Source organism: Emydura macquarii, unplaced genomic scaffold (genome assembly GCF_026122565.2).
Source record: "Emydura macquarii macquarii isolate MOO-44397 ecotype Brisbane River unplaced genomic scaffold, CSIRO-AGI_Emac_v2 contig_499, whole genome shotgun sequence".
NCBI lineage: Eukaryota > Metazoa > Chordata > Testudines > Chelidae > Emydura > Emydura macquarii.
In genome coordinates this window covers 4086941-4114558 of record NW_027130636.1, presented here as the reverse complement: position 1 = coordinate 4114558, position 27618 = coordinate 4086941, and the positions used below count along the sequence as shown (strand labels likewise).

General features: G+C 46.5%; 1 protein-coding gene across 4 annotated transcripts in view; it reads left to right on the top strand.

Annotated features, from left to right (window-relative positions):
- The window catches only part of VPS8 (VPS8 subunit of CORVET complex), a 223567-nt gene that overhangs the window by 26458 nt on the left and 169491 nt on the right, over positions 1 to 27618 (top strand). For all 4 annotated transcript variants that reach the window (XM_067538775.1, XM_067538776.1, XM_067538774.1 and 1 more), the window contains 2 exons: positions 9094 to 9218; positions 12340 to 12426. In XM_067538775.1, the coding sequence (XP_067394876.1) occupies positions 9094 to 9218; positions 12340 to 12426 (212 nt within the window). The remainder of the gene's footprint in view (positions 1 to 9093; positions 9219 to 12339; positions 12427 to 27618) is intronic.

Sequence of the window (27618 nt, the reverse complement as noted above, 5' to 3'; positions counted from 1 at the left end):
CGGTTTTGTTCAACATCTTTATTAATGATCTGGAGGATGGGGTGGATTGCACCCTCAGCAAGTTTGCGGACGACACTAAGCTGGTGGGAGTGGTAGATACCCTGGAAGGTAGGTATAGGATACAGAAGGACCTAAACAAACTGGAGGATTGGGCCAAAAGAAATCTAATGAGGTTCAACAAGGACAAGTGCAGAGTCCTCCACTTAGGAAGGAAGAATCCCATGCACAGCTATAGACTGGGGACCGACGAGCTGGGCAGCAGCTCTGCAGAAAGGGACCTGGGGGTAGTGGTGGATAAAAAGCTGGATATGAGTCAGCAGTGTGCCCTGGTTGTGTCAAGAAGGCTAATGGCATATTGGGCTGCATTAGGAGGGGCATTGCCAGCAGGTCACGGAAAGTGATTATTCCCCTCTATTCGGCATTGGTGAGGCCGCATTTAGAATATTGTGTCCAGTTTTGGGCCCCCCACTACAAAAAGGATGTGGACAAGTTGGAGAGAGTCCAGAAGAGGGCAACCAAAATGATTAGGGGGCTGGAGCACAAGACTTATGAGGAGAGGCTGAGGGAACTGGGCTTGTTTAGTCTGAAAAAGAGAAGATTGAAGGGGGATTTGATAGCGGCCTTTAACTACCTGAAAGGGGGTTCCAGGGAGGATGGGGCTAGGCTGTTCTCGGTGGTGGCAGATGACAGAACAAGGAGCAACGGTCTCAAGTTGCAGGGCGGGAGGTCTAGGTTGGACATTAGGAAAAAGTTTTTTACTAGGAGGGTGGTGAAGCACTGGAATAGGTTACCTAGGGAGGTGGTGGAATCTCCATCCTTAGAGGTTTTTAAGCTGAGGCTTGACAAAGCCCTGGCTGGGATGATATAGCTGAGGTTAGTCCTGCTTTGAGCAGGGGGTTGGACTAGATGACCTCCTGAGGTCCCTTCCAACTCTATGATTCTATGATTCATGGAGGCAGCGCTCTGCCCAGCGTCTGAGCCGGCCCGCTCCACCTCGATGCTGAGCGTGACCTCGGTGCAGAGTGCACCACCGGCACAAGCCTCGACTCGGCACCGAGCAACATCACCAGTACTGAAAAGGAAGAAGCAGCGAGCGGAGCGTGGACATCCCCTGCGCTGTCGGTACGGGCAGGGTCGTGTGCGGAGATGCACTGAACCTGGCCCGTCGAATCTTCTCCTGTGCCTGCATCTCCATGCAGGGAGCCTCCCCGAACTCCTGGAAGTGGGAGAGTACCCCTGTCGACACTAGAGGCTTTTCAGGTGGCAAGACCCTTGTTGGCCTTGCCTACGCCACCTCTGCCCCCACCCCCCCGCCAAGGGAGAAGGGGCCGGTGTCCTGGGGCAAACCCGCACTGGGTCCCCCTGAAGGGCGGTGGAGATCCCTAGTATGGGGAGGAAGATCTCCCGCCAGAGGGCCACCGGGGGTAGAATGAGGACGCTCCCCCAGCTGTCGCTCCAGGTTGGCAGCGGCGAGCTGGCCTGCTTTGACTCAGGACGAGGAGCCTCCCTCTTGGAGACGACATTGGTCCCTGACACCGGAGGCAGCGCATTCCAAGAGGCGGCACTGGTGGAGGTCTGCCAGGCAGCGCTCGGTCAGCTCCCGCTCCAGATCCCCAGCACTGAGGAGTTCACCTGCACCAAGGCGGCGCAGAACCCGGTTGCCATTGGAGGACCTGGCACCACGCAGTCCCCGATGCGGAACCCGGTTGCCGGAGTCCGGCTCGGCACCGCGGAGTTCGGAGCGGCGCCAGTCTGTCACCAAAGGGCAAGCGGTACCAAAAGTCATCGGTACCGAGACAATGCTCCGGTACTGAGCTCTTCGGAGCGCATCACCACTTGCCGGCACCGCTCGCGACGACGGAGGCAGTCCTCATTGTCCTCCAGGTCGGAGACATCGAGAGGGCAATCCCTGGCACGAAAGGGTGCCCAGAACCAAGGACATGCACAGAAACGCTGGTCCAGTGGGCTCGGGGTCTCCCGGGGGGACAGTCGTCGGGAGAGCTGACGCCCCCACAGAACATCACCGCCTGTGGCACAGTCAGCCCCAAGTTGGCCTCAGGGTCAATGGCGCAACGATAGCCTTATTGGGCCCCATGGGGTATCCAGATGGGACTGGGGCCCCAACCCATCCTGTCATTGGGGGTGCAGTCCGTGCCTCCAGCGCAGGAGAAGGCCCATAGACACCACTCCTCGGACAAGGAGTTGGACTCCATGGAGGGGCCCTCTATGGGTGCAACCCTTCATCAGGAGGGGGAGCACCTGCAGGACGCGCCTCGGCAGTCCTCATCCTCTTCATCGGATGAGGCAGTCTCCCGGGACTACATGGCGCCACTGGAGGATTTCAGGACGCACTAGGAGCTGCTCAAGAGAATGGCCTCTAACTTGGGGCTGGAGGTGAAGGAGTTAGAAGAGGCCGGCGATAGCCTTTTCAATGTGCTGGCGGCGGCTGCCTCAGTGAGAGTTGCCCTACCAGTCCACGAAAGGGTCCTCAAAATTGTAAAGGCCCTATGGCAGACCCCTTCCTCAGTCGCCCCTACGTCACAGATGGCCGAGATAAAGTATTATGTCCCTGCCGAAGGGTTCAAGTATCTGTTCACTCACCCAGCCCCTGGAACCCTGGTGGTAGACATGGCCAACCAGTGAGACAGGCAAGGTCAGCCAGGTTCCACTCCCAAGAACAAGACCACAAAAAGCTGGATTTGTTTGGGAGAAGGATTTGTTTGGGAGAAAGATTTATTCCACGGCAGCCTTGCAGTTCAGGATTGCCAACCATCAGGCCCTCCTGGGTAGATATAATTTTAACTTGTGGGACTCCCTCAGGCAGTTCACTGAGCCCTGCCCCAGACCAGGCTGCAGACTTTACCAATGTCCTGGACAAAGGAATCATGGTGGCTAGGGCAGTGCACTAGATATCCAGTGATGCTGCTGACTCGGTGGGTAGGGCCATAGTTTCCACCATTTCCATGAGAAGGTGCTCGTGGCTGAGATCCTTGGACCTGTCCCAGGAGGTGCAGCAGTCGATCCAGGACCTGCCCTTTGATGGGTCAGCCCTATTCTCCGACCAGACCGATGTGAAGCTGCACGGCCTGAAGGACTCCACGTTTCGCTCCCAGGGACTGTACATGCCCTAGACTTCCAGGCGGCAGTCACGGCCCCATGCACAGCAGCAGCCAAGGCCTCCACCTAGGCCCTTTCAACCCTATAGAAATAGGGACAGAAATAGGGGGTTTAAAAAGAGGAATAAACCCCCCAGCTCGTCCTTCAGCCCCCCAGTAGGCCCCCCCTCCCCTCCCGAGGGTTGGGCAATCAGAGGAGGCAGTTTTGATGGTGCACCCGAGAGTGGTGCCTCTACTGCTCTCCTGGATCTGCCCCGCTCCTTCCTAAACAGGTTAAGGCCCTTCTATCCCGAATGGGCAAAGATCACGTAGGACCATTGGGTCCTTGGGATAGTCTCAGAGGGCTATGTCCTACAGTTAGCTTCTACCCCCCCACACCAACCCTCCCCCTACGTCCCTCTTCAGGGACCCCTCTCACGAGCAACTCCTCTTGCAGGAGGTGGACACCTTCCTCAACATAGGAGCAGTGGAAATGGTCCCTCAAGGCAGAAGGAGGAAGGTGCTCTATTCGAGGTACTTCTTCATCCCCAAGGCAAAGAGGGTCTAAGACCCATATTAGACCTGCGTCATCTAAACAAATATGTCAAATGACTCAGGTTTCACATGGTTTCCCTGGCCTCCATAATTCCCTTCTGTGGATGAAGGAGACTGGTATGCCGCCCTCGATCTCAAGGACGCATACTTCTATGTGTCCATTCTCCTCAGCCCCAGGCGTTTCCTCCATTTCACTGTGGCTGGCTGCCACTACCACTTTACAGCTCTGCCCTTTGGCCTATCTTCGGCTCCAAGGGTGTTCACTAAATGTATGGCGGTAGTGGTTGGCCCACTTGAGACAAAAGGGTGTGCAAATCTTTCCTTACCTGGACGATTGGCTGCTCAGGGGTAGGTGTAGGTCCCAAGTGCAGGAAAGCGTGATGTTCGCTTGCTCCATGTGCAGCAGGCTGAGACTGCTCATAAACGAGCAGAAGTCCACATTAACCCCAGTGCAACGTATAGAATTCATTGGGGCCACCCTGGATGCTCCCAGGCCAGAGCCTTCCTGCCTCAGCCATGGTTTGAGGCGATGGTCTCTATCATCTCCCAGCTGCACCGATGCCCCACGACAACAGTTACGCACTGTCTACAGCTGTTAGGCCACGTGGCAGCGTGCATGTACGTAATGAGACTAGCTCGCCTGAGGCTCAGACCGCTTCAGGCGTGGTTGGCTTCGATATATGTGCCGAGCAGACACCCACTGAATTGGGTGGTCACAGTTCCCCCGCCAGTCCTAGCCTCCCTAAACTGCTGGAGGTCTTCCAGGGCAGTGATGAAGGGCGTTCCATTCAAGAAACTGGTCCCGTCAGTCACCCTAATCTCCGATGTAGGATGGGGAGCCCACATTGGCGCCAACCTTGGCAGTCAGGGGAGGACAGTCACCTGCACATAAACATGAAGGAGCTGAGGGCCATTTGCCTAGCGTGCAAGGTGTTCCTCCGATTCCTGACAGGCAGCGTGGTGCAGGTGCTGATGGACAGCTATGTTTTACATAAACAGGCAGGGGGGAGCGTGCTCCTTGGCCCTCTGCGAGGAAGCCATCCGCTTTTGGGACTTGGCCATGAGGCACGATTTCCACTTGACTGCCTCTCACCTCCTGGGAGTGAGGAATGATGAGGCAGATCGCCTCAGCAGGTCGTTTCTACCCCGCCACGACTGGTCGTTGCACCCGGAGGTCGTGAGTATGATCTTCCAGAAGTGAGGTGTTCCCCAACTGGACCTATTTGTGTTGGCCTGGAACACAAAGTGTCCAAGGTTCTGCTTGCTCCAGGGTTGTAAGACTGGGTCGATTTCCGACGTGTTCCTCATCGACTGGACGGGGGCTCTCATGCACGGGTTTCTGCCCATTCTGCTCCTGCCCAAAGTCCCATTGAAAATAAAGAGGGACAGGGTGGACGTTATACTCATCGCTCCAGCCTGGCCAAGACAGCACTGGTTCAGCATGCTTCTGGACTTTTGATCATCCCGCCCCTGGAGTTTCCGAGGCGGCGTGACCTTCTCTTCCAGGACCATGGTTGCCTGTTGCATCTGGACCTGGACTCCCTTCACCTCATGGCCTGGAGGCTCTGTGGCTGATGGAGGGAGAGAGTGCCTGCTCGGCGCAGGTCTTGGCAGCAGGAAGCTTTCCACACAGGTCGTGTATTGCGTAAGTGGAGGCAGTTTGCCTGTTGGGCGGAGTCCTGGGGTATTCTGTCCAGCCTCTTGCCTATACAGGCGATCCTGGAGTACCTGCTCCAGCTAAAGCTCCAGGGTCTGGCACTGGCCTTGCTAAAGGTTCACCTGGCAGCCATTTCGGCCTTCCATCAGCCGCTAGGGGGGAGATCCCTGTTCTCCCATCCCATGTCGGTCAGGTTCCTCAAAGGGGTGGAGAGGCTTTAACCGCAGGTCCGTGACCCGGTGCCTCCCTGGGATTTCAGCCTGGTCCTCTTGAGACTCAGAGGTCGTCCCCCCCGCCCCCCTTTGAACCCATGGCTTCATGCCCTCTGCTCATGCTTACATGGAAGGTAGCCTTCCTGGTGACCATTACCTCAACTAGGAGGGTCTCTGAGATTAGGGCCTTGACCTCGGAGCCCCCTTATACAGTATTTTATAAGGATAAGGTGCAATTAAGGCTGCATCCAGCCTTCCTGCCCAAGGTGGTTTCCCAATTTCATTGTAACCAAGATATTTTTCTCCCCGTGTTTTTTCCCAAACTGCAGGGCTCAAAGGAGGAGAGGAGATGGCATTCGCTGGATGTGAGAGGAGCCTTGGCCTACATCGAGCATACAAAGACATTCCGTAAATTGATGCAGCTCTTCGTCGCTGTGGCTGACCGGATGAAAAACTCACCTGTCTCTACCCAATGTATCTCCCCCAGTATTACATCATGCATCATGTTCTGCTATGAGCAGGCGAGGTGCCGCTTCTGGGAACCATCACAGCACACTCAACCAGAGCTCAAGACTCATTTACAGCTTACTGGGAGAGAGTGCCCCTGCAGGACATCTGCAAAGCTGCCACCTGGTTGTCAGTGCATACATTCACGTCCCACTACGCCATCGTCCAGCAAGTGAGAGAGGACACGGGATTCGGCAAAGTGGTGCTGAGGGCAGCTCACCGGTAACTCCAACTCACTTCCAAGGTATTGCTTGTTAGTCACCTATAGTGGAATGGACATGAGCAATCACTCGAAGAAGAAGACAAGGTTACTTTCCAGTAACTGATGTTCTTTGAGATATGTTGCTCATGTCCATTCCCCAACCCACCCGCCGTCCCTGCTGCCAGAGTTGGCAGAAAGAAGGGACTGAGGGGGCGTAGGGCTGGCAGTGCCTCATATACCGCGGCATGTGCGCGGGACTCCAGGGGGCACCAGAGCTGCCCCTATGGGATCTGCTAAGGGGAAAAAAGTTCCAGGAACTGTGCACGGTGGCGTGCACTCACCTATAGTGGAATGGACATGAGCAACACATCTCGAAGAACATCAGTTACTGGTAAATAACCTAGTTTTATGAAAACCTATCATGTGGGTTTGTTCCTTCCTCCTCTCCCCTTGAATGTGCAGAGGTGTAGTGTTTTCTTTTATAAATGTTCGCACTTCATGTGAAAGACAAGGTGGATGAGGTAATATCTTGTACTAGACCAGCTTCTATTGGTGAGAGAGACAAGCTTTCAAGTTACACGGCGCTCACTGCTCTGTTTGTATTCGAGAAGGCAAGTGAAAGGAGTGAGTCTTGCACTTGGAGTGAAAGGTGCAGAGGTTTGTGATGGTCTCTAGTTCCTGTGGGAGTTTATTCCACAGCCTTGAACCAGACTCCCAAGAAATGTATGTCCTGCACACACAGCTGACATAGAACAGCTGTGTCCCTTCTCAGGCTGGAGTTTCTTTGGGCTCAGTCCTCACCTGTGCTGTAAATAACCTTTCTGTGCCACATTTTTATTTACTTATTTAATCAGTTCATTAGAAAGCAGTAACGTCCCTTGAGTCATATGTCTTCCAAATATCTTAATTTGGCTAAATGCTATTTATACATTTTAAACAGTTTGTTCTTCAAATTACTGCACATGTGGCTCTCACTCAGTGCACCAGCACAGGAGTTTAAAACATTTTCACTAGCAGTGTCAAGTAGGGGTTGCGCACGCGCCCTGCATGTCCTTGTGTTCGTCCTCTTGGTGGGCATAAAGGGCATAGCGACCCCAACCACCACTCCGTTTCTTCTAACCCCTTAGGCACTGAGTAGAACAACAGTGTCACTTCATAGTAATCTTATTGCTTAGTGTTTAGTCTGATAGTTGGCAGATAACATGTTTGATGGTTAATTTATTTATAGTTAATAGTGTACTTGTTACTGTTTCAATTAGTTCATTAGCTGGGTTTTTTTATTAAGGGAGGCAGTTCATGGCAGAGCCCAGCCCTTCAAGCTTCAAGCCATGTCTTTCTGGGGAATGCAGGGGGGGAATCATTCCTCTGATGCCCATGACAGATGCTTTTTTTGTCTGGGTGAGGAACGTATCATTGCTAAATGTGCGATTTGCAGGTTCTTCAAGAAGCGCACACAAGGAGAGGCGCTCCAGACTGAAGCTTTTTCTCTTATAAGAAAGCTCTATGAGAGCTTGTTGGATGCAGAGTGCAGACCTGATACAGAGGCTTCTGTTTTCCCAACTTGTCTCTCCAGTGCCTTGTCACCAGAAATGTGGCAGCTAATTGTGGAGCAATTAAAAAGAAAAAAGATTCAGAAAGGACCTTTAGAGAGTTTGGGACCTCTGCTGTCAGAGAACTCAGTGACTCAGACTTTAAGGGTACTTCTACACAGCAAGTCTCAGTGCCTGGATCAACTGACTTGAGTTCACATTGTAGGGCTAAAAATAGCATTCAGAAGTAATTTCAGCATTAATGAAGTAAAGCTAGCTAATAACACTTTATAGCTAGATTGGTAAAGGGCTGCATGTGGAAGACTTCAGATGGTGATGCACTGTTGAATGTTATAGTTGAAAATTCTGTGCTAATATTACTTACAAAAGTGATTGTTAAAAGAGAAATCCAGTGTATGTAAAAATTAAAAAACTGGATTGGTAATAAAAATAAGTTATTTTATAGACTCATTGGGTTTAAGGTCAGAAGGGACCATCATAATCATTTAGTCTGCCTGCCTGCATCAGTTTATCTTGTTAGTAAGAAAACTGTCACCTCCATGTAGTAAGTTTTTTAAAACATTTTTGGAAGCTATAAGATTAGCTTCAATAAATATGTAAGACAATATAATTTTTTTCTTTTAAATTAAGGTTACAACTCACAAAACAAGTTTAAAAAAAATTATGGAGGCTCTAATTTTCCTCCTAACTGCCAGGCTGTAAATAAAATTAAAGTAGGAAGGAACTGATTGTGTTTTGAGACGATAGGGAAGAAACTTCAGTGTTTCAGATGTCAACTTCAGAAGGAATTATGCTTCCCTTTCAATATGTAGCTAACGTTTTCAGATAAACATTGTTTCAGGTTGGAATTTATTAACTTCCTTGTTAAATAGTGTCCAGAAATTTCAGGTAAAGAAAATGGACTTCCCTGCTAGAATCCACTTGTTTGTTGTTTTTTTTTTTTTTTTTTTAAAGGAAAAAAGCTCTGATAGCAACCACCAAAGAAATATTTAATATTTTAAATTATTGCTTGTTTTTTCAAAAAATCATTAAAATTGTTTTTTTCTGATGTAGTTTTCAACACTCCCTCCCCCCCATATTGTGTTCTGAATAAAGTAATCTATTAAGTCAAGCAAATACAGTGTTTTCCTTCTCTTTTCTGGCCTACATACTGCTCTTGAAAATTCTTATTTATGTGCTTAACTTTAAGCATGTGAATAATATCCATACTCAAAGTGAAGTGTGTGCATAAGTGTTTGCAGGACTAAGGCCTTAATTTTAATAATTATATCTTTATTTTATCACCATTTTCTTACTAATCCTGTTTCTTGTTTAGATCCAAACCAGGCTCTTCGGCTTTGTCTGGGCAGCACTGCTGTTGGGGCCCAATATGGAGCGATCTCAGCTCTCAGTATCAACAATGACTGTTCAAGACTTCTGTGTGGCTTTGCAAAAGGACAGGTAACTGACTTAATTTAATAGGATGTTAGGGAACAGGATTAAGATTTGGGAATGATTGTTGTTTGAAGGACAACAGTTTCTCTTAGTGCAGTGTGCTTGTCTACCAACATCTCTTCCAAGAGAGCCGGTTGATTTGGATCTAACCTTTCCTGTTTGATCTGGGTGTTATCTAGGAATTATATGCTCCATTTGAAAACCTGAATTATTTTGAGAGCTGGGATTGGTTTGAGTAGCTCACATCTGAATCCAGATTTTCCTCAAAGTTTGGGGCTGCTGCTCAGAGTTCTGGTTAGATGTATTATAATAAAGCAATAGGTCCAAAGTTTCTCAGACTTTGGGGGAAAAGGGTTGTGATTTAATTTTGCAGTTTGGGCCTGTCTCTAGTCCTAAAGAAAGGAATCCTTGAACAAATATTATGCATAGTTTATAAAATCAGAAATCCAAGGAGATAAAATGTTTTATGCAGTGTTGTGGTAACCATGTTAATCCCAGGATATTAGAGAGACGAAGTGGGTGAGGTATTAATTAAACCAACTTCTGTTTGTTGAGACAGACAATAGAGAGCTCATCTCTCTCAACAGAAGTTGGTTCAATAAAAGATATTACCTCATCCACATTGTCTCTCAAGGAGATAAGTTTCATATCAGAACAACATTTTAAGATAAAAAAATTCTGAAATCTTTTCCAAAACCTCAACATGCCTATTTTTTCTTTATCTTCATTTCCTTTTGCTCCTCATTATGCTTTTTCACCAGTTACCTTTCACTCTTTTTGTAGCAATGGAAAAATATCTGCCTCTTGTAATAATATCCTTACTCTGTTGTCATCTTATTTTCTTCATTCTGTAGTATTCTCTTCTTGGGTTGTGAGAGGGAATGTAGGGGAAGAAGCAGGGTGGTGGGTATTAGCTGGGGATGTTGTAAAATAAATACATTCCTTGAATATTAGTTTCTGTACACTTTGATTAGCAGTGGCTGAAATGCCTACCTTTCAAACCAATTTCAGTAAGTAAAAATTGGAGACATGAGTTTCCTCCAAGTGAGGAAGATGCTTGAACATTTTTTTTCACAATACCATGTTCTAATGAGTTTCTGTACTAATACCCTGAAGTGTGGGAACTTGATCATTGCCCCAGTGCGCCCCTCTTATCTTTCTGTTCTATAATGCTTGGGCAAAACTGAGGGCAATGGCATGGAACTAAGTCTTTTCTTTCCTTAGTCTCAGCACACCCATCACCCACACTTTTAGTGTTTTTAAGACTCTGACTTGCAAATAAACTTTTATTCTATAAAAATAGAAGTAAAAATACATAAAAGCTGTGTTCAGAATTTAGCTTTCTAGAAGTCTTAAAACTTTTAGGTATATTAATCATTAAGTTCTTTAGCAGCATTATAGCTAGAGTGACAGGGAAATATAGTTACAATTGCCTGAGCATTTCCTATTTAATAACATGATTTCAGTTGCTCAAGTTTCATAACATTTTGACCGTTCATGCTGAAATTTTCTCAGTCTGATCACCGTTAGAGGATGAGGTTTTCTTTTAAAGTTTGAGTAAAAACTGTTCAATTAGAGAACAAGGAGAGTGAGGGAAAAATAATTTCCCAATTTTTTTTAAAAAAGCACAATTATAATTTTTTTTCCCAGTGTAACAATGGCTCAGGATAGAAAATTGAAAGGTAGCAGGGAGGTGGTTAGCAAAGGGACGCAAATTCCTTTTGAGAGTCTGGTGGAAATTTAGTTTTGATTAGGCTGTTACAAATCTATGAAAATAGCATTTTGCATGTATTCAGTTTTATATTTTTTTAAATATTTCTTTACATGCAATCAGAGAAGGTAAACTTCTGGCACATGCATGTTGTAGCACTGCTCCAGCCTTGTGATATTTTAAGATAGGCATGGGATTCCATAGGGTGACCTTTTGTTTGTACTGCCGAAAACTTTGTGCACCCAATGCATAAAGGCCTCAATGAGTCAGTGAAGCAAGTCTGAGGAAAACTCTTGCTTTAAGTGTGGGAAAGCCAATGCCCTATTGATTCTCTAGGCAAATAGTTCCAGTTCATGGAATCTCTCAATAACAATAAAACTTACCGTATTTCCCCATATATAAGTTGCTCCCATGTATAAGATGCACCTTAATTTTGGGGCCCGAAATTTGAAAATAAATGTATTACGGTAATCACCGGTAAGTACCACTGTATAAGACGCACCCAGTTTTTAGACCCCAAATTTTTTGAAAAAAGGTGCATCTTATACATGGGGAAATACGGTACATTAAGATTATATAGTAAAGCTCTCAGAAGTAAATACATACAGAAGTTTCATTTGAGTACATTCAACTTTAATTCTTTCCTCTTGTGTTCACGCTTTACAAAGCAGTCTTTGATTACCAGAGGCCAGCCCAAGACTGTGGAACATGTTCCCATAAGATCTAAACCTCACTATGCTTCTTTGACTTCACTTTCACAATAAAATACACACAGCCCAGCATGCAGAAATAAAATAAAATTCAAATTAACCTGCAGTTTTTTCTTTGAGTGTACAGAATTGGGATGGAAAAAACCACTTGTCAGATAGACATGTCACTTAATGCAGTGCTGGTGTGTGATTGAATATCTTGGTGATGGGCATGGTATAAGAACCTGAAGAGAATAGAATGATTTTTGGTCAACAGGTCTGACCTATCCAGAGCAGTGTTCATGAGTAGATGTTAAATATATGTATCTAATGTTTTAGAAGAAATTCTATGAAGTATTGCACTGTTTGAAAAATGGTATATTGTAGGTAATTAAGGAATGTATTATAATTATCCGTTCATTTGATAACATATAAGATGATGAGAAGTAGGTTTTTGCTGAGAGCTTCTGTAAACAATAGCTATCGTTGTAGCTCTGTGGATTTTTTTTTCAGGTTATTCATGGACAAGCAAGACAAAGTGTACATCAAATCAAATTTAGAGAAGTTGTCAATTCTTTGTGAGATGAAAATCTAAGATCGGAACTTTCTTGAATTGAAAAAATTGTTAATTTACTGATATTCAGGGAGGGGAGGAGAACACCTTGTTTCAGTTTCCACACTTGATAGCAAAAGCTTGTGTTGAAGAAAATTAACTCTTTGTTTGCAGATTACCATGTGGGATCTGGCCAGTGGAAAACTTTTAAGATCAATAACGGATGCTCATCCTCCAGGAACAGCAATTTTGCACATCAAGGTAATAAGCACTCAGTATTATTATGTAGTTCCCTATTAATTCCAGTAGTAGTAGATTTTCTGTCTTGTTGTGGGTAGATCTCAAAGTGGCTTTACAAAGGATATTACCTTTTAAAGCATTTTGAGGTCTACTGATGAAAAGCATTCTCTAGGACCTAATATCATTTTATCTAGAGGTCTGTAAAATAGATGCTGATATTCTTTTTATGCTCTTAAGTATCTTTGGGTTTTTGGGGCATGAAAAACTGAAATTACAAAATGGTAGCTACTGCATTGTTAAGGTGGCAGCTGAGTTTCTGTTATAGCTGAACTTCGCCCCTGTTCCATCCAAAATTAACAGATAAAGGTCTAATAGCTTCAAAATTGATAGGTTAGGTCTGGGACTGAGATAGAATTTTCTCTCAAATTTGAAGTGATAGGTCCTGATGAGAGTCCAAAAGGTATTTGGGTTTGTTTTTGCAATGTTGTGAGGGTGGGGGGACTGACAGAAAGAGAGAGAAACTTTAGTTTGTTGGATTCACCTTGTCAAAACGACAGAATAGCTGACTAAATCTTAAAAGTTAAAGTTTTAATTAACAGAGCAAGGTAAGTAAGTTACCGACCTGCCCTCACTTCTTCTACCTCCTTTTCCTTGGTGGAGCACGTAAAGAGAGAGAACTAAAGCACAAGAAGCACTCACAAGACACCTAAGGAGCCTTTTTGGAAGGCAGTGCTGATGGGCTCTGTCCCAGTTGTTCCCTGATGACAAGCGAAGTGGTCCTCCATTTAGCAAACAGCCTGGAGTCTGTTTTCCTCGATGAGCCATTGCCTTACAACTCAGGTCATTAAAAGTAGGAAACTCAGAACCGGGAGCAAGTTAGGAGGAATCCTCTTGAATGAATTCTGCATGGATAAGATGAATGTTCTCTTCATTCCCAGACTCGATGAAACCCTGAATTCCCATTCCCAATTTTCTCTGCACTTGGGAAAAAAGATTAGGCATTCTTCTGCAATTAAGAACCTAGTGGGTGCTACATTTCAGGTGTGCATTCTTCCACAAGCCTTTGTTGGAGATTTTTGGCAGCAGTTCCTGTTTGGTCTGCATGTGTGCTCTAGCTCTCCTCATTCCCTATACTGAGGGGCATGTAGGGTTGCGACAGACAAACTACCCTCATTTTCTTTTCAACCACCCATGGCCTGAAATGGAACAGTGATGCCAAGAAATATAGTTACCTGTTTTTTTCTTAGTTTCTTAATCTTTAATTTACCTAGTCCTAATAGACTAGTTTATCAGTTTTATTTTAATTTAATTTTAGTTTTATTTGAGCTTTTTTAAGAGGCTTTTAGAGTCCCTCCCCTTGTCTGAAGGAGCTTTTTCCCCCCTTGGGGTATGCCAAAAGTACCTGGATTTAAATGTTGCCTTACTTGCCGGGAATCCATCCAGTTATTGATGGCCTCTTGCTCTATATTTGCTGCTTGATGGATACTTGTGTACCAGCCAAGTGTAAGATTTGCTCAGGATTCAAGAGTTATTCCTGGAAAAATGGAGCTAAAACTTCATCTCCTTATGATGGAACTCTGCCTCCAACCTACACCAGGCCTGGATAACTGTCTTCAAACGACCATAGCTCTCCATCAGCTTCCACAGCTCAACTGTTTTCTAGATCTTTGCGAGAGAGATCTGCAGGAAATATTACCAAAACTTCTGCCAAGAAAAGGTCTAAATCTCAGCGAGAACCTCGCATAAGAGATCTGCCATACCAGAGACCTTGTACCACACAAAGGGTACCGCAGAGGCTCCAAGTGGTCTTGAAGCTAAGTAATTTTCATCCACATTAGGCCTTGTGATATCCATCAGTTGGTGCTTAAACATTCCTTGATACAATAGAATGAAATCATAGACATGTAAGACTGGAAGGGACCTTAATGGGTCATCTAGTCCAGTCCTATGCACTGATGCAGGACTAAGTATTATTTAGATCAGTGATTCTCAACGTGTGGCCCAGTCAGCACACAGCTGCAGTCCATGTGACATCGTCAGGGCCATATAGGTGTTTATATAATATATACATATATATTGTGTGGAGGTGGCTCACCTAACAGAGAGATGCATATGTGGCCCACAGTGGTAAATAGGCTGAGAACCACTGATCTAGACCACCTCAACAGGTGTTTGTCTAACCTGTTCTGTAAAACCTCCTATAATGGAGATTCCACAACCTCCTTAGCTAATTTGTTCCATTGCTCAACTGCCCTTATAGTGAGGAAGTTTTTTCTAACATTTGCTGCAATTTAAGCCCATTACTTCTTGTCCTGTCCTCAGTTGATAAGGAGAATAATTTATCACCCTCCTCTTTATAACAACTTCTTATGTACTTGATTGAAGACTGTTTGTTTGTTCACACTGTTATCATGTCCCCACAGTCTTCTCTTCTCCAAACTAAACAAACCCAGTTTTTCCAATCATTCCTTGTAGGTCATGTTTTCTAGACCTCTAATCATTTTTGTTGCTATCCTCTGGACTTTCTCCGATTTTGTCCATATATTTCCTGAAGTGTGGCACCCAAGACTGGACACAATGCTCCAGTTGAGGCTTTCAGTGCTGAGTAGAGTGAAATAATTACTTCTCAAGTTTTGTGTGCAACACTTCTGCTAGTACATCTCAGAATGGGGCTCACTTTTTTGCAACAATGTTACATTGTTGACTTATTTAGGTTATGATCCACTATAACTGCCAGATCCCTTTCTGCAGTACTCCCTCCGAGGCAGTAATTTCCCATTTTGTATTTGTGCAGTTAATTATTCCTTCCTAAGAATAATACTTTGCATTTGTCTGTATTGTATTTCATTCTATTTATTTGACCATTTCTCCAGTTTGTCAAGATCATTTTGAATTCTAATTCTGACCTCCGAAGTGCTTGTAATCCCTCCCATCTTAGAGTCACCTGCAAACATAAGTGTTCATTTCATGGCATTATCTAAATAATTTGTGAAGATACTGAATAGAACCAGACCGGGACAGATCCCTGTAAAACCCCACTTGATATGCCCTTCCAGATTGATTTCGAACCATTGATAATTATTCTGAGTATGTTTCCTTAACCAGTTATGAACCCACCATATAGTAGGTTTGTGTAGGCTATATTTCTCTAGTTTGTTCAGTTGTCCAGTCACTGCTTATTTTTTGGTGAAAACTGAAACAAAAAAGCATTTAATGCTTTGGCCATTGCTTCTTTTTCTTCTGTTGTCTTTTCCTCCTCCCTAAGTAATGGGCCTATCTTGTCCTTGGTCTGTCTTCTAATGTATTTGTAAAATGTTTTCATGTTCCCCTTGATGTCCCTAACTAGTTTAATCTTTTGTGCCTGGGAATATCTAATTTTGTCCATATGTGCTTGTGGTGTTTTTTATAGTCATCCTTTGTAATTTGACCTAGTGTCCGCTTTTTGTATGATTTTTTTTTATTTTCATGTCATTGAAGGTCTCTTAGTTAAACCAGGGAGGTCTCTTACCATACTTCCTATCTTTCCTACCTATTGGGATCGTTTGCTCTTGTGCCTTAATATGGTCTCTTTAAACAACTGCCAACTCTCTTGAACTTGCTTCCCCTTGATTTTATCTACCAATTCTCTGATTTTGTTAGTCTGCCTTCTTGAAATCCATTGTCTTTATTCTGCTGTTTTCCCTCCGATTATTCCATAGAATCATTAATTCATCATTTCATGATCACTTTCACCTAAATTGCCTTCCACCTTCAAATTTTCAGCCAGTTCCTCAATTTGTCAGAATCCAGTCTAGAAGAGCCCCTCTCCTAGTTGCTTTCTTCATCTTCTGTAATAAAAAGTTGTCTTCAGTACATTCCAAAAACTTGTTGGATAACTTGTGTCCTACTGTATTTTCCCAAGAGATGTCTAGGTAGTTGAAGTAGCCCATCATCATCAAGTCCTATGTTTTGGAATATTTTGTTAGTTTAAAAAAAGTCTCACCCACCTCTTCTTCCTGGTTTGTAGTAGACATCTACCATGACAGAATCTGTGTTCTTTATCCCTTTTATCCTTACCAAGAGGCTTTTGTTACCCACAAAAATCTAGGGCACCCTGCCTATTCCCTACTAAGGGCTCAAGATGTGACCTGGTTAATTTAGGTACCCCCTCCACCCTTTCCCTACCGAGGGCTTGGGGTGTAAGGCACATACCCTTACCCATGGGGCTCAGGGAAAAACCTGGTCAATTTAAGTACCCACCCATATCTATGGGGCTCGGGGCTTTATGGGTCTGCAGGATCTCTTCCCAATGAAAAAGTCTTACACAACTGTGCTCTAAACATCTATTTATTAGCCACACAAACAGAACACATATGCCAAGCAAATCTGTTATGCTCACCACTCCCAATATACAGACAAACTTCACCGGATGGCCAGTCAGGATCCACTTGTCTGGGATTGCCGGTGACGCCTCTGCATGTCTTCATCTTGTAGAGGGGTTAGAATTCTAGCCATTTGATGTTGAACTGCCATCCAGTGATGGTTTCCCCAAAGAGCATTATTTTTCATTTACGTTATATAGGTAAAACTAGGTACCTCCTTTAAATTTACTAATCCTATCACATTATTCAATACCACATGGTAACAAAATTTAACCAATCACTCACTGGCACCTAAGTTTTCTCCTCCCTGCTCATGTCTTTTTTCCGTTTTTTTTCTTATGCCCAAATTGTAACTTATTTATGATCTTTGTTTGTGCAGATGGTCAGCATAAATTTGCTGGTCAGAGTTTATCTTATCTATCTAATCCTTTGCTGGGTCTTTCTGTATCCTCCCAAACTTCCCAGCTCCTGGCTGTCTCTACTTTACGACCCTTGGTGTTATAACTCCTGTTAAGGGCATTCCTGAGGTGGGTGTGCTTTACCAGCAGTGGAGCGTTTTCCTTGATATTAGTGGTGAAATCCCTGACTTTTGCCCAAGCCTGGTTTAACATGGGGGTGAGTTAAGTCTCAGGCCTACACTTTCAACAGGTCTGCTTCCCACTTCTATTTCAATCCCAGTGCAAGTGTATTTTTGATATACAAGGTAATACATTCTTCCATTTTTCCTGCCTGTCCTTCCTGAACAAAGCTGTACCCTTCTATACCAATATTCCAGTCATGTGAATTATCCTTCCAAGTTTCTGCGTTGCCAGTTATGTCAATTGTGATTATTCACTAGCTTCTTCTTTGAGTGCTTGCTCATGTCCATTCCCAATTTAGGGGTGTGTGCTTGCCACATGCACCGATGCTGGAAAACTCTTTCCCTTAGTGTATCCATACAAGCCAGTTCTGGGGCCCCCAGTAGCGGCGTGCACATGTGATCGCATATAGGTGCTGGTGGCTTCCCCTCCCTCTCAGTTCCTTCTTGCCGCTAGTGACAGTACTGGAATGCTCTTGCCTTCGCAAGTTTTTTCTCACCTCCTTAGCGGTCTATTCATCGTTTTTAGTGTATATAGTTACTTGTTTGGTTACAGTTAGTCCTAGTTTGTTAGTAGTTAGAATCCCAGTGTCAGGGCATGCCCCATTCCCTGCGGTTTAAACCCTGCACTTTGTGTAAGAAGCCTATGCTGAGGAGAGACCCTCATCAAAGTTGTCTAAAGTGTCTAGGGGAAGCCCATATCAGCGACACATGTACGATCTGTGAAGGTTTTCGACCGTGGATCAAGAAAGACCAGGATATCTGTCTCTGAGCCGTCCAGATGTAGTTGGCCCATAGACCGGCCTCGGAGCCTGGCAGATCGGTCTCAGCACCGAGCGTGATGGCCTTGGTGCACAGTGCCCCTCTGGCACCCCCTTCATCTGCCCAGCACCAGTCTCACTTCCCAGTTCCAAAGAGGTCCAAGAAGATCCGATCGGAATGGGGACGCTTTCCTGTGGAGAAGGCTAAGGGGGCCCTGGTGAGAACTGTCTCGGACGGCCAACCCTCCCTGCCACAGAAGGGTCCCTCGCCTCAGCGAGCGTTGACTCAGGCACCAGGCCCTCCACTGACTCGGGGTAGCAGTAGAGGCTCACATTGTTTAGTGGTGCCATTGACTCCAGAGGCCTTCCAAGCTATGAAGGATCTCCTGGTGCTGCTGGTATCGCAAATGCTGAGGCATGGCAGAGTGGCGCACTGGGATTCGGCATCGGCGTCTCAGGGCAGCTTATCGAGGGACAGATCTGCTCGACAGTCCCCATCACCGAAGCACCATTCACCAGTGCGCAGGTGGTCCCCAGAGTCGAGGCTTCACTTTCTGGGTTAGGACACTGCCAGATCAGGTTCCCACCACTATTCTCTGGCGGTCTCGCACCGAGTGCAGCACTGCTATGGAGCAGAGTAACACAGATCGCCAGACGCATGGCACTTTTCCCTGGCACTGCGACCCTGTTCGCCTAGTCCATACAGCGTTTGGGCTCCTCATGCTGCTCACTGGTGCAGGCATCACAATAATGCGTCTTGCATGGCTCCACGAGGTATTCGGGGATGGTACCACCATGGCTGTCAGATATCAGCACTTCATCCTCGGACAGTAATGGGGTTATCCGGACCAGGCAACCCTGGCTCTAGTGCCTGGTTTCCACACCAATGGAAACCACCAATGGTGACATGGCTGCAAGGCCAATGACCTGGACCATGGCCGTTTTGGTGGGAGTTTCCCTCTGGGATCCTGCAAACCAGTTCCACAAGAGGAACCTCAGTGCAGCAGTCTTCCATCCCTCAGAGCGCAGCACCGCATTTAGACAGATTCAGACCATGAAGGTTTGTGCCTTGGGCCCCACAGGTTCCATCCCATCCAGAACAGAGGCTTCTCCCCCAGTGCAGGTGCTGGCCTCTTCTTCATCTTCACCGAATGAGGAGGTCACGGGACGCTCGTCTGCGGTGCCATTGGATGATTTTAAGTTGCACCAAAACGTATTGAAAAGGATCGCCTCCAACCTGGGCCTGAAGATTGAGGAATTGGATTAGCCGGCTGACGAGCTGTTTAGAACTTTGGCCTCAGCAGCTCCTAGTAGTGTGGCTCTCACAGTCCATGAGGGGGTGTTAAACTGGCCAAGGCCCTGTGGCAAATCCTAGCCTTCCTGCCCCCCACATCCAAGAGAGCAGAAAGAAAATACTATGTGCCAGTGAAGGGGTTTGAATACCTTTATACCCACCCCTTGCTGGGATCCCTGGTGGTCACAGCTGCCAACAAAAGAGACAGATGGGGGAAAGTCAGCTTGATCCCTAAACACAGATGCCAAGAGACTTGACTTGTTTGGATGATACATTTATTCTACGGCCAGTCTGCAGCTACAAGTGGCAAACCAACAGGCGCTGCTAGGTAGATACCATTTTAATATCTGGCAGTCACAGGACAAATTCGCAGACTCATTGCTCCCCTCCTCTAAACAGGTGTTCAAGGCCATTGTAGAAGAAGGGAGATAGGTGGCCAGGGCATCCCTGTAAGCGGTTTCCAGTGCGGTGGACTCTGCAGCCAGGTCCATCGCCTCGGCTATATCGATGAGATGGGTATCATGGCTCCAGTCCTCAGGTCTCCTGTCAGATGTCTAGAAGTCTATCCAGGACCTTCCCTTTGATGGCATAGCCCTCTTTGCTGAGCAGACATATGCCCAACTGCATGGCATGAAGGACTCCAGGGCTACTTTATGGTCACTCGGCCTCTATATGCCTTGTTCCTTTTAGGAGGCATTTTAAGCCACAGCATGAACAGTGCTCTGGGGACCACACCGCAGAGACTCCTGTAAGAGGAAAAACAAGGCTTACAAGAGGCACCAGGGCCGTTGGTCATCTGCTGACCTTCATCTGGGCTCTAGCCGCCATAACTGGGGCAGAAAACAGGCCTTTTGAAGGTGAACCCAGGAGCGACCTACCAGTTCTTTCCATGGATCCAGACCCCTTTTTGTTTTCTTCTTGTCTAGCCCATTTCCTCCCAGCCTGGGCTGCTATAACATCGGACAGATGGTGCTCAGCATGGTGGCTATTGACCATACCCTCCAGTTTGCCTCGCTCTTGCCTTCCCACCCTCCCCTCGTCCCTCTTCAGGGACCCCTCCCACGAGCAACTCCTCAAACAGGAGGTGTGAGCACTTCTGCAAGTGGGTGCAGTGGAAGAGGTTCCCAGAGACCTGCGGGGTTAAGGGTTTTACTCCTGTTACTACTTGATCCTGAAGGCAAAGGGAGGGCTGAGACCTATTTTGGACTTAAGGTGCCTGAACAAGTACCTCAGAAAACTAAAATTTCACATGGTCTCCCTAACCACCATCATTCCCTCTCTGGATTCAGGCGACTGGTACGCCGCTCTCGATTTAAAGGATGCCTACTTCCACATTGTAATCTTCCCTGGTCACAGGAGGTTCCTGACATTTATGGTAGGAGACCGCCACTATCAGTTTGCTGTGCTTCCCTTTGGCCTCTTGACTGCGCCAAAAACTTTCACCAAGTTCATGTCGGTTTAGTGACCTAACTTAGGAGGAGAGGACTGCAGGTGTTCCCTTACCTGGATGGCGGGCAGGTCAAGGTCAATGTCCCAGGTCCAAGCCAGAATTTCAGTCACCTGAATTGTTTCAAGCACTGGGTCTCCTAATAAAGTAACAGAAATCAGTATTAGTCCCTGTGCAGAGAATAGAATTTATAGAAGTGATGCTGGACTCATCCAGGGCCAGGGCATTTCTCCCAGAGGAAAGATTCTGAGCAATGACCGAGATTACCTGCATTTTGGCTCGTCCCCCTCAAAACGGCAAGGGTGTGCCTCAGCTCCTGGGCCACATGGTGGCCTGTACCTATGTGGTCCCCCAGCCAAGGCTGCACCTTGGACCCCTTCAGATGTGGTTGGTGTCAGTTTATTCTCCGGTCAGGCACCACATGGACAGGATACTTATGGTCCCTCCAAAAATACTTACTTCTCTGGTATGGTGGTCGAGTCCAGGTCATGTCCTCTTGGGAACACCCTACGAAGCGCCTCAGCTGTCAGTGACTCTGGTCTCCGATGGCTTGGATCTAGGATGGGGAGCTCACATTGGTTCCCTCAAGACCCAAGGCACGTGGGCCTCAGAGGAACTGGAGTTCATATCAATATCAAAGAGCTCAGGACGATTCATCTAGCCTGTGCAGTCTTTCTACCACATCTTACCAACAGGATGGTACAGATTCTCACAGACAATACAGCCTCTGTGTACTATATCAATGGGCAAGGCGGGGGGGCAAGATCCCCTGCCCTATGCATAGGGGCCATGCATTTCTGGGACTTCTGCATTAGCCACAATATTCACCCAATAGCTGTTCACCTCCCAGGGTTCGTCAACTCTTTGGCGGATCGTCTCAGCAGGTCCTTCTGTTCTCACCATAAGTGGTCCCTCCATCTGGAGGTAGCAGCTTGCATCTTTCAAAGGTGGGGCGATCCCCGAGTAGACCTCTTTACCACCAGGGCCAAAGGAAGTGACGTTGCTTTTGTTCCTGTCAGAGCCCCAGTGTGGACTCCCTCACCAATGCTTTTCTCCTCCCCTGGTCGGAGGGGCTCCTGTACACCTTCCCGCCAATACCTTTGATCCACAAAGTTTTCTCCTGAAGGTGAAGAGAGACAGGGCACAGGTCATCCTTGTGGAATCAACGTGACCCAGACAGCAGTGGTTTGGGATGCTGGTAGAGGTGTCAGGACCCAGGCATTGGACCTGTCACTGTGCCCAGACCTTCTGTCCCAAGATCAAGGTCACCTGCTCCACCCGGAACTAGCTTTCCTCCACCTGACAGCTTGGATGCTCTGTGGCTGAACTGGGTGGCTCAACCCAAATTCAGTTCGTGTTCCTGGAGAGCAGGAAGCAATCAACCAGATCGGCCTATAGGGCTAAGTGGAAGTGCTTCACCTGCTGAGCCACTGAACATGGCATGTCCCTGGCAGAGGTATCGATCCCAACAATCTTGGAATATCTGCTTCACCTGAAGCAAGAAGGATTGGCCTTCTTGTCAGTCAAGGTCCATGTGGTTGCCATATCTGCTGTCCACCCTTTGGTGGGAGGTAGAACAGTCTTCTCACATGAAATGACTACTAGGTTCCTCAAGGGTCTGGAAAGGCTTTTTCCATTAAGGGAGCCTTCCCCTCAGTGGGACTCGAACTTTGGTCCTTTCCAGATTCACCAGATCATCCTTTGAGCCCATGGCCTCGTGCTCTTACGTACCTGTCCTGGAAGGTCACCTTCCTGGTTGCTATCACGTTTGATAGGCATGTTGGAGATCAGGGCATTAACATCGGAACCACCCTGTACAGTGCTTTACAAGGACAAAGTCCAGCTATGCGTGCACCCGGCTTTTTTGCCTAAGGTGGTTTCCCACTTTCACCTGAATCAGGAGATTTTCCTGCCTGTTTTTTGCCCCAAACCGCACAACTGCAGTGAGGAGAAGCGTCTGCATTCTCTCGACGTGAGGAGGACCCTGGATTTTTACATTGACAGGACTAAGCCCTTCCGTCGCTCTATACAGCTCTTTGTGGCAGTTGCGGATGAGATGAAGGGCCTAACGGTTTCCTCACCTCTTTCTAAGTGGATCACGGCCGGCATCTGGGTCTGTTATGAGCAGGCTGGGGTCACGCCTCCGGTGTCCTGGACAGCCCACTCAATGAGAGCGCAGGCATCATTTGCGGCCTTCCAACCACATGTCCCCATATTGGACATCTTCAGGGCAGCTACGTGGTCATTGGCACATAACTTTGCGTCCCACTACGCCTTGATGCAGCAAGCTCTGGACGATGCTGGCTTCAAGGGTCACATCCATAAACTCCTGCCCACCTCTGGAGTCACTGCTGGTGAGTCACTTAAATTGGGAATGGACATGAGCAAGCACTTGAAGAAGAAAGAATGGTTATTTACTTTGTAACTGTTCTTTGAGATGTGTTGCTCGTATCCATTCCCGACCTGCCCTCCTTCCCCTCAGTTGGAGTTCCAGCGAGGAGGAACTGGCGGCACCTACATGCAGGTGCATGTGTGTGCTGCTGCAGGGGGCACCAGAGCTAGCTTGTATGGGTACCACGAAGGGAAAATGTTTTCTGGCACCGGTGCATGTGGTGAGCATACCCATCTAAATGGGGAATGGACATGAGCAACACATCTCAAAGAACAACAGTTACGAGGTAAGTAACTGTTCTATTTCCAGTTTTTCCTGTTTATTTCCCATACTACTTGTATTAGTATGCAGACATCTAAGATGTCATTAGATTTCCCCTCTATTCCCCTCTATTTCCCCTCAGTATTCCCTGATGTGTCTCCTTTGTTCCTGCTGTGATTGTCTGTCTGCCCTCCTCCAAGATTTTGACTTTTAACCCAGCTCTCCATATTTTGAGCTTACCTGTTGGCTTTTGTCTTCTGCCTCTGTCAAACCTAGTTTAAAGACCCCCTCACTAGGTTAGTCAGATGCTCTACTGCTTCCTTGATAGTTGGACCCCATCTCTGCTCACCAGGCCTCCTTGAAATAGCATTCCATGATAAAGGCAGCCAAAGCCCTCCTGGAGACACCATCCACATAGCTGTACATTCACCTCCAGGATGTGTTTGTCTCTCTTTCTGGACCCCTATCCTTGTTCGGAAGAATTGATGAGAACAGGACCTATGCCCCCAACTCCTTCATCCTCATTTCCAGAGCCCCGTAATCACTTCTGATCTGTTGATGGTCATATGTTGTAGTATCATTAGTGCCCATGTGGATGAGCAGCACGGGTAGTAGTCAGAGGGCTGCATGATTGTTGGCAGTCCTTCCATAATGTCTCAGATTCAGGCTCCTAGCAGGCAGATGCCTCCTGGGATGCCAGGTCAGGCTGGCAGGTGGATGCCTCTGTTTCCCTTAGAAGGCAGTTCACCACCACCACTCTTCATTTCCCCTTGGAAGTGGTGGTTGTAGTCTTCCCAACCTTGGGAGTACGTGACTCCTCCATGTTTTGGGGGAGATTCCTTATCCTTCATTGCCAGGGTAGCATGCTGTTTTTAAAATCTCTGTAGACAGTGGGGTTGGGAGCAGGGATGGAGCACTATCTGCTGCTAGAAATAAGCGGCAGCCAGCTTCATCTCTGTGAAGGGACCTGTTTCCTCCTCCCTTAGTGGTGCTACTGCAGTCCTTTGCAGCTAGATTGCTTCTTCAACCTTGGAGTTCTCCATATGCATGTTTTTCAATGAATTCCTTGTGTGCATGGATGCTTCTCAGCCTAGCCACCACCTCCTGTAGCTCTCTCACCTGCTTCCTGAGAAATTCTACCAGTAGACACCTCTCATATTGGATCTAAGCACAAATGAAGTGCTAAGGCCTCCAAAGATGAACACCAAAGAAGATGGTACTGGCAACAGCCTCAATGTCTTCAGTGATATCTGTGGTACCCAGATCTACCAGTCAGTTGGTCCTGATGCACTCCACACTGCCCTCAGGACCACAGACTTTTATTGCTGAGATTTGTCAGGTTTTTATGCAGATCTACCTTGTACTGCAGGAATTCAGTTTCTCCAAAGACCTATTTGTCTATGAGGTACCTGAGTCTCTCTTATCAAATATGAAAAGTCTCCCGGTACCTCAACCTATTTAATCGCTAGTACCACATAATTTACTGGTACTGAGTAGGTTTTTGGTACCCATGGGAATGTACAGACAACCTGCTATGCTGCCACTGTCTGCCCCTCCTTTGAACTATAAAGACCGTATTTCTTCTGACTCCCAATTTTTATCTGAGGTTCTTTTGTCAGCCTGGTTTCCCTCGAGTTTTCTCCTCAAGGGACATTTCAAGACATAGAAAACTTCAAGCCTTGCCACATCCCCCTTGATATGATCAACCTTGGGGACCTCCCCACTTTCCTTATAGTCCTCTCTAATGGCCATATTGGGATCCATGGTCAACCTACTGTTAACAGTTCTCTAAAGGCACCTAGCTCTCAGATGGAGCATCAGATGCAGCATTCTCCTGTCCCCCAATCCCCCGAGACAACCCCCGTCATGGGAGGAATGGTTTTGAAGAGCAAGAAAAGACCTGATGAGGAGGCTACTCCTTGAATATATTTTTTATCCTTCCCGGTTGAGGCAGTTCTTGTCCTACATCTCTGATCATATATAGGTGACTTTAAGCAGTTTCAGGATTTGATGAAGAGTGTGGCTGATATTCTCCAAATCCTATGGGAGGAAGTCCAAGAGACACAGTGCAATCTTGGAGATTCTTCGTACACCTTTCACATGAGTGGCTTTAACCATGATTGATGCATGCAATTATCACTCACATACCAATACAATTATATTTACATTCAAAGATGAAATAGTGTAAATAGGTGATCAGTCCATTGACAACAGTTAAGTACACCTGAAACCTAATGGTACCCTTTTGATATTAATTGGCACTCTCTCCATTTTTATCAAAACTATTCCTTTTATAATCCATTATACTAATTAACATGAAACCTGCCCCATTACCATATTCACACTTTTGCCACCTCATTTGTTCTTTACAATGCACGTTATTTTCAATGTCTTTCCCATACTATCAATACAGATAGCATTTTAGTAAAACAGTAACAGTTCTTACACACATTAAAAACATTACAAAAACAAGTCCCAACCACAAGATAATGTTGGGTCATGGCCTTGCTAATTTCAATTTTCCCTCTTACTATCTCCAACTTACCTCTAACTTTTCTTACACTAGCAACTTCAAATTCCCACACTTAAGCTAACTTAGTCCAAAGCTTAACATATGCTACAGATTTCCCCCCTTTTTGGGGGTAAGAGGAGATATGTTCCCTCATCAACATACAGTGCTACTCTACCACCTCTACCTTTATTTCTGACTTTCCTGAATAGCGCATACTCTTCAATACCTGTACTCCAGGCATGACTACTATTCCACCATGTTTGTTATCCCTATAATATCTGGTTTCACTTCCTACACCAGTTGTTCTAGTTCCTCCATTTTGTTACCCAGGCTTCTTACATTGGTGTGCAAACATATTGGTTGTTTCTGCTTGACTTCACCCAGGTTCCTCACCTGATTGAGTGACATCATTCTGCTGCCAGTATTGCCTACATGACCTTTAGCTTCACTGGTATTGGCACTATCCTTCTTAATGTGTATTCTTTTTCCATCTGCTGTTTTTCTCCATTTTCCTCCTGGTCAATATTGGAATCTGGCGTGGAGATTACATGAGCATCTTTCAACTGTCTCCCTGAGTTCCTGGTTTAAAACTCTTTTAATGAATTGCTCCAACTTCCATCCCAGAAGTCTATTCTCTCCCTACTCAGATGGAGTCCATCCCATGAGAACAGTCGTCTGTGAATGCCTCCCAAGTGGTTGAACATCCCAAAGCCATTCTTATAGCACCACTGCCTGAGCCATCTGTTCATCATCATCTTGTCTTGCCTTTGTTTTCCTCCTCTAGGGACAGGTAGAATCCCCCTGAAGATAACTTAAGCTTCCATTTCTTTGTGTCTTACCCAGCATGGCATAGTCTCCATGAATGCGTTCCCACGAGAATCTAGGGGTATCATTTGTAGAGCCCTGTGTGGACACACAAATTTGGATCCACATCCACCCCAATCAGCTTACATCTGACTGCCATCCACAGTCTAGTCATTTACACCTACAGGCACCCGCAGCTCTGGAGCCCCCTATCAGCTGTTTGGAGACCATCCCCACTGCAGTGTCCACTGCAGATCAGCTGTTGGGGGCCAGCCCCTCCAGGCAGCTGCCCAGCAGCTGATCGGCAGCCAGCAGGGAAGCCCTGCCCCCATCTCAAAAGCAGGGAAGCAGCCTCAAAGGCTATGAGCTGCAGACAGCTGCTTCCCCACCTTTGAGATCAGCATCAGATCCACCATCTTTAAAAAAAAAAAAAAAAAAAAAAAAAAAAAAAAAAATACCCATGGATATCTGCGGATTTGCAGGGTTCTAATAATTTGTTCCCACGTGAAGGACAATCTTCAGCCTCAGGTCCTCATACTATATCTTAACTCCTGGCAGACAGCACACGCTTCTGTTCTCTTGATCTGCTCTGGTGACAGGCCTGTCTGCCCTTCTTAGTAGGGAGTCACCAGTCACATAGACCTACCTCTTCCTGGTGTTGATATGAGCATCTGATCTTCCTCCTGTTCTTTCTGGCTTCAAGTTCCCTTGTCTTTTGTTCTCCCTTGCAATCTTCTGCGAGTCATCCTGTATCCTCCTGGGGCTCTGAACTTATCTCCACTGTCTCTTCCACTCTTCTTGTAG